The sequence below is a fragment of the Arvicanthis niloticus genome, chromosome 19, assembly GCF_011762505.2.
Source record: "Arvicanthis niloticus isolate mArvNil1 chromosome 19, mArvNil1.pat.X, whole genome shotgun sequence".
Classification (NCBI taxonomy): domain Eukaryota; kingdom Metazoa; phylum Chordata; class Mammalia; order Rodentia; family Muridae; genus Arvicanthis; species Arvicanthis niloticus.
Window position 1 is genome coordinate 1,752,030 of NC_047676.1, and position 13,013 is coordinate 1,765,042.

The 13,013-nt window shown below is 54.1% G+C and overlaps 1 protein-coding gene across 2 annotated transcripts; it reads right to left on the minus strand.

Annotated features, from left to right (window-relative positions):
* Positions 1-1,356: 1,356 nt before the first annotated feature.
* On the minus strand, positions 1,357-10,405 carry Irx4 (iroquois homeobox 4). 2 transcript variants are annotated; one of them, XM_076916334.1, is made up of 6 exons: positions 10,042-10,405; positions 5,899-6,031; positions 5,180-5,431; positions 4,287-4,399; positions 3,204-3,532; positions 1,357-2,816 (listed from the first exon to the last, which is right to left on the minus strand). In XM_076916334.1, the coding sequence occupies exons 2-6, from the start codon at positions 5,941-5,943 to the stop codon at positions 2,008-2,010; spliced, it is 1,548 nt and encodes a 515-aa protein (XP_076772449.1). In that variant the 5' UTR covers positions 5,944-6,031; positions 10,042-10,405; the 3' UTR covers positions 1,357-2,007. The 2 variants fall into 2 exon arrangements, with proteins under 2 accessions (XP_076772449.1, XP_034379425.1); XM_034523534.2 differs by lacking the exon at positions 10,042-10,405 and having other exon boundaries at positions 5,899-6,502.
* Between the last annotated feature and the right edge of the window lie 2,608 nt (positions 10,406-13,013).

Consider the following 13,013-nt stretch of genomic DNA (forward strand, 5'->3'; position numbering starts at 1 on the left):
GCGGAGCCTTTAGAAATTGAGGGGTTTACTGTCAAAATGAAAATTTCACTTCAAATTATCTTGGCTGATGCTTGCTTGCTAGGCCGGGGGCTCCCGCCGCAGCCTTTTGACAGGCACATCAGCGGCAAGCTTCCGCGTCCCGATAATATCATCCAGGAGAGCGAAAGTCAATGCGGTGACAGCGCAGGCCGGGACAATCCAATTACTGAGTGCTGGCCAGGGCAGGACTGCGGCTTGGGGCAGTTGGCCACTCGGTGTGCAAGGGCCAAGGGCTGGAAACCAAGATCCAGGGTGAGGACCATTATTCAGGGGACCCTTTCGGTCCTAGGGGGTCTGGTTTCAGCAAAGCTAAGTTTCCTTCCTTGGGGTCTGTAAACTGTCCCCAAAGCTGGCCCTTATAGGCTCATTAGTGTGAGTTTTGATAGGCTCCAATTTAGTCCCACCCCTAGGATTGCAGAAGACCTGGCATCTATTAAATGTTTGGTATCTCTCAAAGGCCACTCTTGAAGATGAAAAGCAGTGTATCTAGCATACACAGTTGGATTCCATGTGGCTATTAGAATTTATTCTGGTCCCTGGGCCCCCTTAATTTCATAGCAGCTTGCCCTGGGTTCTTTGCTTTACAAGCTCTTCTGCTTGCCACTGCTATGTCCCTAGGAACATTGGGGACTTCTATGAAGTTTATAGATGCCTGAACAGAAGCTCTCAGGTGAGCAGAGAACAAGGGACAAATGCTGGGCAAGTATCCCCACTCCCCCGAGAGATGAAGGGAGCTTTGTAAAGGAGAACCACAGAGGACCTGAGTCCAAAGTAGTTTCCCTTAGTGACTATGTCTAGAGAGGTGTGAAGAATCAGGTCTGTCCTCAACTCAGGCTGCTTCTGACCCAAGCCCTTGTGTCCTTGCCTTTTCAGCTCTGCCTTCAGACTTCTGCTATTAACGTTTTCCCTCTGGAGTCTTCAGAACTTGAGTGATATAGAAGCTAAATTTAAACTAAAGGGTTCAGGCTGCTTCTCTGGAAAAAGGGACAATGGGGTCAGGTAACACAACAGCTATTAATAGCCTCTTGGCATCAGAGAATGATGCCCTCAGGGCAATGTCCCTTCTCCCCAGGGCAAAATCCCAGGGGACTTAGAAAACCTAAACATTACTTTAATTCAGTCAAAGAAACCTTATTTGCTGAGAATTCTGGTGTCTGGCAGTGGGGAAGACTTTAAAGTTTGAGGTTTCACATTCACTTATTACGAGATCAGAAGGCACAGATCTTGTGCCTTTAACATCTCAAAAATGGTTTGCTTAGACTTGGGTGGGCAACTACTTTATTGGAGTGGAGTGTGGGTCAGCCTGCCTATTCTTTCTTTCCCTGGGGGTCAGCATCACTGCTTCCAGGCACACCTGTACTGCCAGCCCCAGCTGTGAAATGTGTTCCTTCCGCAATGCAAACACGAGAATTTATTAGTTTTGTTGTATTAGCCCCTCTCTGAAACAGGCAATTACTGGTGTGGATATACATTTTAGAAAACATAATTTTGTCGAGTCAAGAGTGTGCAACAGTGTAAACTCGGTGGAAGTGTTGGCGGTGAGCTCTACGTGCTGAGGATGAAGTCCGAAGAAAAGCGAGCTGAGGAGTCTTCAACGGAACACCGGCATGCCTCAAACCCAGAAGGAGACAGCGACACAAAACAAGCCTCAGAACCCAAATGCCTTCTCCATGTAAACTTTGGACGTAAACTTTATGCTTCAGGGGACCTCCCCTCGGCTGTGCTCTCCGTCTTGTCTTCCTGGAGTTCAGGGATGGCTCAGGTGGACGCAAGATCAGGGGAAACCTGGTGATAGAACGCGAGGGGTTCCTCCATAGCCCTGGAGGTTGAGTTCAGATCCTCTGTTTCAGGTGAGTTGGCATCCTTGGCTTGGAAATGCCCCTTTCTTTTGGAAACTCATTAAAAACAGTCCAGAGTCAGCGCCTGCAGCCTGAGCGCCAGTTCCCTTCTCCACTGCGCAGGTGGGTGTTAAGTGCAGAAGGGTTTGCCACCAGCCTTGGGCGTTGCCAGCAGCTCCCGGGAGGCCCCTGCAGGTGGGACGTCTTGGGGCATCGTGGGCGGGAAGGAGCAAGCCAGGGGCGTCGTCAGTACGTTGGTACCCGCCCCCAGATTGCGTCCTAGAGGGCCAGGATCCAGAAGTGCGCCCTTAGCGGTGGCCCAAGCCTGGTTCAAAGTGCTGTGTCTAAGGATGGGATCGTGAAATACCCCATCCACCCAGTTTCTGAGGCTAGTTACTGGGGAGTCCTGGTGCCTATCCAGAACCCCAGAAGGGGCCGTGACTGCAGGTGAGGACGTAGGCGTCGCTGCGGATGCACCCGCTGGACCTTGGCGTTTCAGCATGCAGGAGGGAAACTCAGTCTGGCTCAGAGCTGTGGCTGCAGCAGCAGTGGCTGTGTGCGCCAAGGACCAGATGCGGGGCTTGGTCTCCAGGTTCGGCGGCGCTCCCGCCGGAGCAAAGGTCAGTTTGGCTTCGCAGGCCGGTGGGCCTCCCTCAGAGCCAGAGTCGGGAGCGACCACTGAGCTACGGAGGCAGTTCCGTGCCCTCTCCAGATCCCCATCCATAACAGCTCCACCAGAGGTGCCCAGGGGCATACGAAGTGTGGCGGAGGCCTCCTTGCCTGTGCCCGGACCGTCAGATGAAGCAGGAATCCTCTCTGATCCACTATCCAGGGGCTGGAAGGGCGTCTTCAGCTCACATTCTGAGGTCTCTGTTTCTAGAGGGTCGAAGTCTTCCAAGTCACTGAGTTCTAGCTCCTTGTCATCTTTGTCAGCAGGACCTGTCAGGCAAGAGCATGCGGCCAGTGGAGGGAGACAGGATGGCATAAGTAGTTTTCTTTTATTCTAAGACCAGAGCTAATGGAATCTCATTCCCAACTAGTTAATAGCCCAGACCGTTCTGTTTTCCTCCTCTCATCTCCAGAGGGTCCCAAGTCTTGAACTAGAAACACAGCCTGGCAGCTCTACATTCAAATTAATGCATTTGCGATGATGCTTTTTAACTTGACTTTGGATGTCTTTAAGCTTGTTTACACGGTGCCACCTCAATCTCCTCTCCCCAGGCACAAGATCTGATTAGAAATAGTTCACCAATTTGCTGCCCAGCCCCTAATTGCCACCCAACAGCTTCCAGAGACACCCCATACTTTGCAGAATCTCCAACTCACCTTCGCTCTTGGCACTCTTGAGAGGCTCCTCTCTTGTCTCCTCCTCTCCAGCCTCCTCCTCTTCACCCTCCCCGTAGGGGCGCTTCTCATCTGCACATTTATTTCTAGGTGGCCAGGTCATTTTGTTCTCCTTCTTGAGGCGCCGGCGTGCGTTGGCGAACCAGGTGGAGACCTGCGTGAGGGTCATCTTGGTGATGATGGCCAGCATGATCTTCTCTCCCTTGGTGGGGTACGGGTTCTTCCGGTGCTCCTGCAGCCAGGCCTTCAGCGTGCTGGTGGTCTCCCGGGTGGCATTCTTGCGCCGCGTGCCGCTGTCCACGGTCCCGTACCTGGAGACAGGCTCTGCAATGGGGTGCCAGTCGGGGCCGGGGAGACCACGCGAGAGGGCGAGGGGCGGGCATAGGAACAGGCTGTGCCTCCCTGGGGTGGGTTGTGGTTAAGGGCACTGCCTTGCCTTTTGTGGGCCAAGAACGAAGACGATGTCATTAAAATGACAGGGAGTAGGTCATGACCTCTGTCACTCTGTAGAGACATTTCTTTGATCCTTTATGGTTTTCCCTCTTACCATTTTGATCCGAAAAACATAAAAAAGTATCTACCTGTGAACTGGTGCCCAGAGTAACTGAGGAGCAAGGTTCAGGAGTTTTTACTTGAACTGGTAATGGTCCCATAGGAAGATGGGGTGGTGAGCTGAGTTGTCCCTAGCATGGGTGATGAGGGCCAAGGGACTTCTTTAATTTCCACTGTAGGGCTGGTGGACCTGGCTCAGACACCCATCTGAGCTGAGCTTCCTGGGGTGCAGGAAGGTGTCTCGGGCCCTTCAAGAAAGCAGCCTAGTAGGCTGAACTTTCTAGAACCAATTTGCTTGAATATTAAAGCGATGAGAGAATTCCCACACTCACAACAGTATGGAGTGTGTGGAAGAGTAGGGTGGATCACCTGCTTGAAGGGGTTGCTCCCTCTTCTGGTCTTTCCCCCCCACTCCCCAACACACACAGAAGGGGTTCTGGAGGTGGTGATGAGGGATGGAGTGATTGGTGGCTGGACCATTGTGACAGTCGGGCAGGAGGTCTAATCCCTCACCTGTCATATGGGTACTGGCCCAGAGCTGGCTCGTATGGGTAGTAGGCTGCAGCTGCAGTGGGTGGTAGGCCCGCGTGTGAAGATCCTGTGCCATCCTTGGATTCGAAGCTGTTCTGTAAAAGCCACCACAGCTTTTGGAGACCCAGTTAGAAACGCTATCCTAAGAGCCCGCTTATGTTAGCTTAGATCATAGGAGTCTCCTCACACTTTGCCCACAAACTGTAACCCATGTCCTAGACTCAATACTTAGTTTCTGAAAAGTAGGAACCTGAAGAGGGTGGGTCAGGCTTAAAGTAACTGGGGTGGGGTCTGGGGTAGACCAGGGGGTGAAGGTGAAGTGAGGTGGGTGAAGGAAGGGAAAGAGAGGAGGAGGAGGGAGATGTCAAAGGAGCTTGGAAGGAAAGAAAGAGGACAGACTGGTAGAGATTACAGAGAGGCTGTCAGGCCTAGGAATAGAATAATGAACCCGGTAGAGAAGAGGGGCTTTGAGAGGGAGGAAGGGGGCGGAGCTGGGAGGAGCTAGGGAGAGAGAGAGAGAGAGAGAGAGAGAGAGAGAGAGAGAGAGAGAGAGAGAGAAGGGAATGGATTTGTATTATGGTGAGAAGGCAAAGGAGTCTGAAGCTGCGGATCACCCCTCTGGGAAGCCGGGATCAGAGTTCAATGACAAACTAAAACAGCAGCAACATTTTAGACACCGGGGCTCTCGAGTTGGCCACGCTGAGTCTGAACCAAGGCAGGTTTTGGAACAGGAGGCACAAGCTGACGTCCTTTTTTCCCCTCCCATCCCAACCTGTAGGGTATCCAGGGCACCCGTGCTAGGAGCGGAAGTACACTTGGCAAACCCAAGGGGCTGGGCGGGGCGCGGGGTGGTGGGAGGGCATTTGTCCCCTTACCAGCGAGTAGAAAGCAGACGCCTCAGAGCCATAGGTCACGTAGTTGCTGTAGCCCTGCGAGCTGCCGTAGGGGCTCCCGTAGACGCCGAGCGCAGCGGCAGAATTGAGTTCGTGTCGCGCAGTGGCCAGCAGCCGGCTCTCGTAGACAGGGCAGTAGACGGGCGCCTGTGCCGAAGCTGCAGGCCCGGAGTCAGCCAGTGTGCGACCGCCGGACTCGCAACACGTGCTCAGGGAGTTGGTGGTCATCAGGAACTGCGGTGGGAGGAATCCCAAAGAAGCGTGGGCACCAGGACAGAGACTAGGGCGCTGGACCCTCAAGGACCTCACGTGCCCCCAGGGGCCTCCTGCTATCTATGCCAGACATAAACCTTTCTTCCATCAGCCACAATAGGCCTCGCTTTCTTTGGCCACGTGGGGGCCCAGCCAGCTTTTCAAATCCTCCACGGGGGTTCCAAGATCCTGTGTGCCTTCTCACCAAGTATGTCTTGCCTAAGTGCTTCCTAGGGTCCCCGGGCCACAGTTTGAAAGGTTAAACAAGAGAGAATTTAGATCCACCAACAGGATTTTACTAGCTCCCCTAAACCTCCTTCCCCACAAGCCATGTTTGTCCCAGTACAAGGGTCTGCCAGTCAAGGACAGGCTTATGTGGGAAATGACTTCCAGTGGTGGCTCTTCCCTCTCCTATCCCTGCTGTCAGACCCTTGCAGGAGTCTCTTTACCTGAGGAGCAGAGGAATAGGGGTATCCAAACTGCGGGTAGGACATGGCGGGCGCAGCCTAAGAAGGTCGAAGGGGGTCGTTGGGGTCCTGTGCGCGGCGTGGGCACTGCTCCGGAGCTGTAGGATCCTAGGCTCTGGGAGGATGAAGCGAGAGGTGGTTAGCTCACTCATAAGCTGCTCAAACTTTCCTAACCAGGTGAGCGAGTAAGTGGCCTTCGTCTCAGCGATTCTTTGAGCTTCAAAGTTTGAACACTTCACAGGGTTCTGGGACCGATTGGCCTCCCCACGATGACAGAAATGCATATTTTGCAAAACAAAACAACAACAACAAAAAGAAAACAAAATAGGAAACCGAGTCTTGCGAACTGTCAAGTCAGATGTGCGCGGCTTTAAGCAACAGAAGCGCTGACGTCAGCCCACGCTGCAGCTTGGCCTGGCCGCAGACCTACAGGTCATTGGGATGCAGGCCGGGCGGGGCAGGGACGGTCCATGTCTGCAATAGCAGGGCGGAGGACCATCGAGCTTTAACAAATGAACTCCTTCCAATGAGTCAATATCGCTTCGACGAACGGTGTTTCTCCTTAGTCACGGAGGACGGAAGGCACTTTTAATTAGAAATTAATTAACGAGCAGCTGCTCCTTCACACCCCACTGTAATCATTAGTCTCAATTACAAATGAGACCTATGAAGGGACACACGAGTGAGTCTTCAGTGAAGATGTAATCAACAGTTAAATTAGCCGGGCGCTGGCTGCAGCCGCCCGCTGCCCTCGCTGCATTGCTCCCAGAGTGGAAGGACACGGGCCCTGCAGACCTTGCAGGCCCCTCACGCCGAGATTGGGACAGGTGCCTCTGCACACTTCTTCACCACCCAGGGTTAGGAGAATCTCAGCAATGCCTCTCAGCAGTTCCTACTCTGCACCAAGCAGAGTTTTAGAACCAACTGCCACCACAGAAGAGCCCGCATTCTGATGGCGACATAATCTCAGATGTGTGTGCATGTCTCCCAGGCCCTTCCCAGAGTCCTGCACTTTCAAGATCGGTGAAGCCAGGTACTACGGTGCTTCCCCGGTCTATCACCGGTTGACTGTGTCATTCTGGGCAGTTCACTGTCCCTGGAAACGGCCCCTCCCCCTTAACTCCAGGTCAAGCCACTGCTCAGCCCGGCTTCGCTTCATTTCCTCTCCCCTCCCTCTTCTGGTCGCCCTCTGCGGCCTCCTTCCGCGTCCCAAGGCTAAGACAGAGACTGCCAGACGCCGCTGCTCCCTGGGAAGAGCACATTTCCCAACTAGGCCCCGGGGCTCTTCCCGTGGGCTCGTTGATCCTAGGGAGCAGCAGGGCTGGGTACAGGGAAAGGGGCGTTGAGTGCCAAGTCCTGGCACCCTTTGGTCTGTTTCACATAGCTTCTGGCCCGGAGTGTAAGGAGCTCTGCATAAGAGGCCCATGGGCCTCTCAAGATTTCCTGCTCTGAGATATTGCCCAGAGTTCAAAGCGAAGACGAGCGGACTGTGCAGGGAGCTTGGGGTACCAGGCCACCCCTAATTCTCAGGCCTCCTTTCGTGCCATGATCTTCCCAGGGCCTGGCTCGCCCCTATTTCTTTTGGCCCGCCAGGCCAGCCTCTCGCGCCCTGCCGGCAGCAGAGCCGCTCTTCGCGGAGCTGCGCAGACTTGCTCCTAAAGATTCCTGGGTTCAGACCTGTGAATCGCCCCAGGGCCACCCTCTAATTAATGATGACGTTCGCGCCCTCTCCCCAGCTGCAAGGCTGCCTCCCAGAAACGAAATCTGCCGGCCCTGACAGCTTGGTTGAAGGTGATGGATGACTATCTGGAGACCGCAGTACACATCATATAATATCTGCTGCGTAATTGCTTTAATTTACAGATGAAAATACGAGTTCTCCGATCGCGCTGGACCGCAGCCGGCCACGTCCGAACTGCTTGCAAAGGAGGAAACCGTCGCAAATAATGAATAGCTGCCCCATGCAAATTATTCAGGCAGTTTAGCGTTGGTAGCCGGGAGAAATATATATAAAGAACACGAGTCGAATGACATTAATAATTGTTTTTGAATTCTGTATTGATTTCATGGCAAGCTGTGTTTATTTCTTTCTCACCTGAATTGCTAATACCTCCTTCCTGTAAATAATAAGAAACTAGCCACCGGGGCTTCTCCAGTAGAAATGAATCTCAGCCTCTCCCTCTTTCTGCTTCTTCCCCTCCCCCAACTCGCTTCTAGCTTCTTTCAGTTTTCAGGCTTTACTGAGGCTTGGCTGAACATCCGACTACTTTCATTATTTATTGTTTACAAACAACTTGCTTTCTTTTGATAATGAGGCTCCGGCAAAGGAGGGGCTCTGTACATGGCGGGAGGGGCTTGGTACAAGGCGGTAGAGGCGCGTAGGAAGCAGGAATCCAGCATAGACTGGTGTACCTCAGTGAGGGGTCTTTTTGTCACTTCGTTCCTGAAGTCCAGGCTTTGGGGACTCTGTGGTAAGCACAGACTGGTTGGGAAGGAAGACCAGGCTGCTGCCTGTGTGTGTCACTCTGGGGACTTACTTCAGCTGGCAGCGAGCAGTTTACCCAGAATGAGCAGTCTCTGGTTTCTTTCCCTGGACTTCTGGGGTTGTGTTTGGAATGATGCTCCTGAGGCCTTCAGCTTATTTCCTTAGTAGACTCCTGTGCAGGAGTAGGGTGCTAAGCTGGCATCCCTCAGGATCTCTGGGGAAGGGATCTCAGGGTGTTCCTTGGGCCGTCAATGTAGCATTCTGGTTTGTCTTCAAGTCAGAGCTTCCAGGCCCCAGATACTGTTGTTCTCTCTAGTTACCGGGTTCCTGGGCCTGGGCCTGGGCCTGGGCCTAGGAGTCAGGAGCACAGGACTCCACTGTGTCTGAAGACACAGACTCACAGTCCACACCCTGTCTGCCCCATGCAGGGGCTAGTCAGAACTCCACTGGACTGGTCTGTCTTTACTCAGCCCCTACTGTCCAATCCTATTTCTGGCCAGCAACCACCTCGACAGCTCATGGACAAACTGCTACCTGGCTGAAGTGCTTGCCAAATGAGATATTCTTCAGGCCATCCTTGCTGCAGATATAAGGATGCCTTCCTCAAAGACCAAGCCTTGAGCAGAGACACAGTGCTCTCTAAGAACAGGCAGGAGTCCCAGAATCTCAGGTACCCTTACCTAAAACAAGCTTGCATAGATGCTCCATGCTGTGACTAGAAACTCAAAGCCCTCCCCCCCCCCCCCGCCCCAGATATAAATCACTATTTAGCAGTACGCCAGAACCACTTGGCTTCCTGCAGTGTGGACAGCTGATCACCTTTGGAGAGGGCTTCAAAAGATCAGAGACTGAAGGCCTGATCAGATCCCGAAAGGGTGGAGCAGGGAGCAGTTAGCCCCAAGAATCAGGTTGATGATGGCCACTGAACTGGTGAGCGCTTGTAGACTTGGCCTTGATATTCCTGCTACCACCTAAGTCCCGGTTCTCCAGAGTAATTCTTGGAACACTTCCTAGCCACGCTAATAGCTCCATGGGAGCTTAATCCAGCCCAGAGAGAAGTTGACTACAACCCAAGGCCAAGACAGAAACCAGGCACCAGGAAAGGATCTTTTTGTCTGAGGCTAGGCCAGAACTTGGGATGTCTGGGTCCACTTTGGACACTCAACTGGTATAGGCTCAGAGAGACGCCCCAGGTGCCAGAGATGCTGCGTTGGCACCCTCCCCTTGTCTCAGATCATTCTTTCGCAGTCAACCCCTACTCCCTTTCCTTAGCCAGTGATGTGAGCTGCTGGGACATGCGTTGAAATTCCCGTTTGCTTCCCCCAATGCCCTCCTTTCTGGCTCTCTCTTCCTCAGCTCCCCTGCTACACCTCCACGGAACGTTCGTTCGGCGCTGCCCAAGGAAGGAAAGAGCGCACGCAGGGCGTCCAAGAGCACAAGCTGTTCTATCCCTCAAGCCCTCATGGTCCGCGGGGACCCGGGCATCCCATACCCGGATGCCGGGTCCTTCCCATCCGCTTACCAAAAACTTGCAGCAAATGCAGCGACCTCCGAAGCCCCTATCCTCTAGAAGCAAACTTTGTCCCCTCCGGCGCAAGAGCGATCCTCGCAAAGTTTGAGCGGCAGAGCCAATTTCTTACCTGCGCTAGGAAAGAGCCGGCCCGCGCCGCTTGGGCGCCAGGGCCTCCGGGAGTAGCGCGCAGCCCGGGACGCACCGGGGAGTCGCCGCCGCCGCCGTCGCCTCCGCCGCCCGCGCCCCTCGGCGGCCGCGCGGAGCCTCTGCCTCCTCCGCCTCCTCGAAAGGGGGGGAGGGGTCTCGGAACCCCGGGAGGGGGCGGGCGCAGGGACCTTGCCTACCTGCGGTGGCGCCGGGCCACTCCTGGCTGCCCGCAAAGGCTCTGAGCGGCTGCTGGGAGTGCGCGCTCCGGCGGGGAGCAAGCGACAACTAATGGAGACATTTCCAGGCGGAGCACCTGGAGAGCGGAGCGCGCCGGCGTCCCCAGGCGCCGCGGTCGTCAGCCGAGCCCGCACCGGCGTGACGTGGGCGAGCGAGCGAGCTGCTCCCACCCGGCCGCCCATTAACGCCTTCCCCCCGCGGGCGCCCAACGCTTGCCAACTTTCCCCTCCGCCCTGGCCGCGCACCGGGTGCGCGGGTGTAGGGGCTGGCATGAGGGGTTCCTGAGGGTGAGGGTTCAGGCTTAGGCCTCCTTAGGATGGTTGGGCGAGAATGCCTGGGCCCTGAGAGGACAACCCAACCCTATTCGGACAGCAGAGGATATTGGTCCCTGGTTTGGCCTGCCCTGTGGATCCAGAGGCCTTGGACACGTGGACCGGTCTCTAAAAGGTTTCCTTTCCTCACTCTTGCTGTCTGGCTGGGAGACAGACCTCTTCGCAGACCCTAACTACCCTGCCCTCAAAATGCTATTCTTGGGAGTAAAATGGGCTTTCGAGTCCTCCTTTTTACTCCCTGACTTTCCACACACCACCCACTATGATGCAGCGGTTCTGGTCCCCTCCTTGTGCTCACAATAGTCCCAACCAACCTGACTCTTGACTGTTTGGGCAGCAGGTCTTTCTTCTTCACAGACTTGAGCAAGAGGAACCAGTAGTCCAATTTGACAGAAACTGCTGAGGAACTCAGTAGATCTGTGGCCTTTCTGGGAGGGAGCTTACTCAGGACTGTCCGGGGTCAGGTAGCTGGGTCTCTGGCCTGGGAACAAAAGAGAGGACAGGTGTCCACTGGTTTCTTTAGCCTGAGGCTAGAGCCCAAGGCAGGAGAGTTAGGTCCAGGCCCAGAACCCCTTACCTCCTTCTCTTCAGTAACAGAGTCTTTGCTTTTGCTCCCTTGAAGACTCCCTCTGTGGACTTGCTGCCCTGCAAAGGTCTCAGTATAGGAGAGAAGCCTGGTGGTGAGCACCACCTGCCCAGTTAGAGCAGGAAGAGGCTGTGGCCTGTAGAGCCCCCGGGCTTCTGCAGGACATCCCTTCCTCCCGCATAGTTTTCACTTCAAAGAACCATCTTATTTCTCTTCATCATCCAGGGCAGTTCAATGACCGTTGAGATTTGTTGGTTTAGATAATCTCTGAGAAAGTTATCTCGGACTTTTCCCCTTTGCTCCTTTTTTCCCCCTTCAGAGCTCTTTGCAGCTGCTGGAGGGGTAATTCCAAATTGCTTGCTTCTCCAGCAACATGAAGCTGATCTGTGGCTGCAGACCTCACCCATCCAGCAGTGCCCAGCCAGGCTGAGCTGGAGTTCCAGGGGTTGCTGTGGGTGGGATACTACTTTAATCTCTGCCTGCTTTGGAAACCTGAAGAGACCTAGGTCACCAGTGTAGCCCCAGTGAGCTAGGAGAGGGGACCTGGATTCGGGTCTGGGTCTCATCCCTTCTGTTTCAAGCCTGGGAAGTGAATGGGGGAGGGGCGTTGTTTATATAAGGAAGAATAGAAGCATCCATTTGGAAGGTGGGAAGATTTATCTAATTCCAACTGGAAGGAAGTAAATAGAGGACCCGCCGGCCTCGCATGTCTGCCTCCAAGGAGGAGCAGGCATTTCTGGTTTCTCCCTTGTTTTGGGCCCTTTTTAGGGTTGGTAGGAACCTCCTTGCACTTTGCTGCTTAGACAGAAACAGGCCTTAGCTTCCATTTAAAGCTAATACAAGCAAGGTGCATGTGTCCCTGAGTGTTACAACCGTAGCTGACTTGACTCATTTCTTGCTCACCGAGGCTTCCCAAAGTACCAGCAACAGTCGAGAAACACCAAGCGGCACAAATCATGCCCTGTGTTACCTTCATGACCCAGACCATATGGGTCACACCTCCCACCCCCACCTCCACCCCCAAATAGGAGTTTAATTGGGACTCTAGAGCCTTCCATGGGAGGAAGAGCAGGTGCCATCTCCTAATTTAGAGTTCAGTTGGCTGAATGCTGCCAGGCTTGACCTTGCCCCACTACCAGGTATAGTAGTTACAGATATCAGTCACTACTTACTACTCTCAGCTCTTAACATGCTGTGCAAGGCAGCTTCCCTGAGCCCTCTCGATATGTTCTGGGCCTCCCTGGACTGGCACCCTGTAGAAATGATGGAAATACCCCAAGTTTTGGCCAGGGAGCCTGCAGGGAAAGTCCCTTTTCTGGCTTTAGAGTGGGTGGTCAATCTGGAAAGTGGGTCTACAGCTTGAGGTGTATCTTCAGGGAACAGTCCTGGGGACCAGCAGGTGGGCGGCTCTGGCAGCTCACTAAGCTGATACTTCCCACACGGCTGTGCCCCTCAGATCCTCTTTCAATCTCTCTTTTGTCTTTCCTCCTGGTGCAGCTGCCAGAGTGTGATCTGGAATGAAAGTCTCTGTGCCCTTGGGGCTTGGCCACGTGGCTGCCTCCTCTTCACCTGGGCTTTGCTAGAACACGCACAGGCATCTGGGACTCAGCCTCCAGCTGGAGCTTATGGAGGCCTGGCCCCGAAGCTGCCCAGTGCCCATCATTTTTATGGGTTCTGGGGGCTTGTCCTCCTGCCCAACCCTCTTTGGGAACCCAGAAGAAAAATGCTTTGACTGGGCTGGGAGGCATCCTTAGTAAGAAAGGTCACTGAGTATTGTCTTTGGAGGCTGTCCTGACC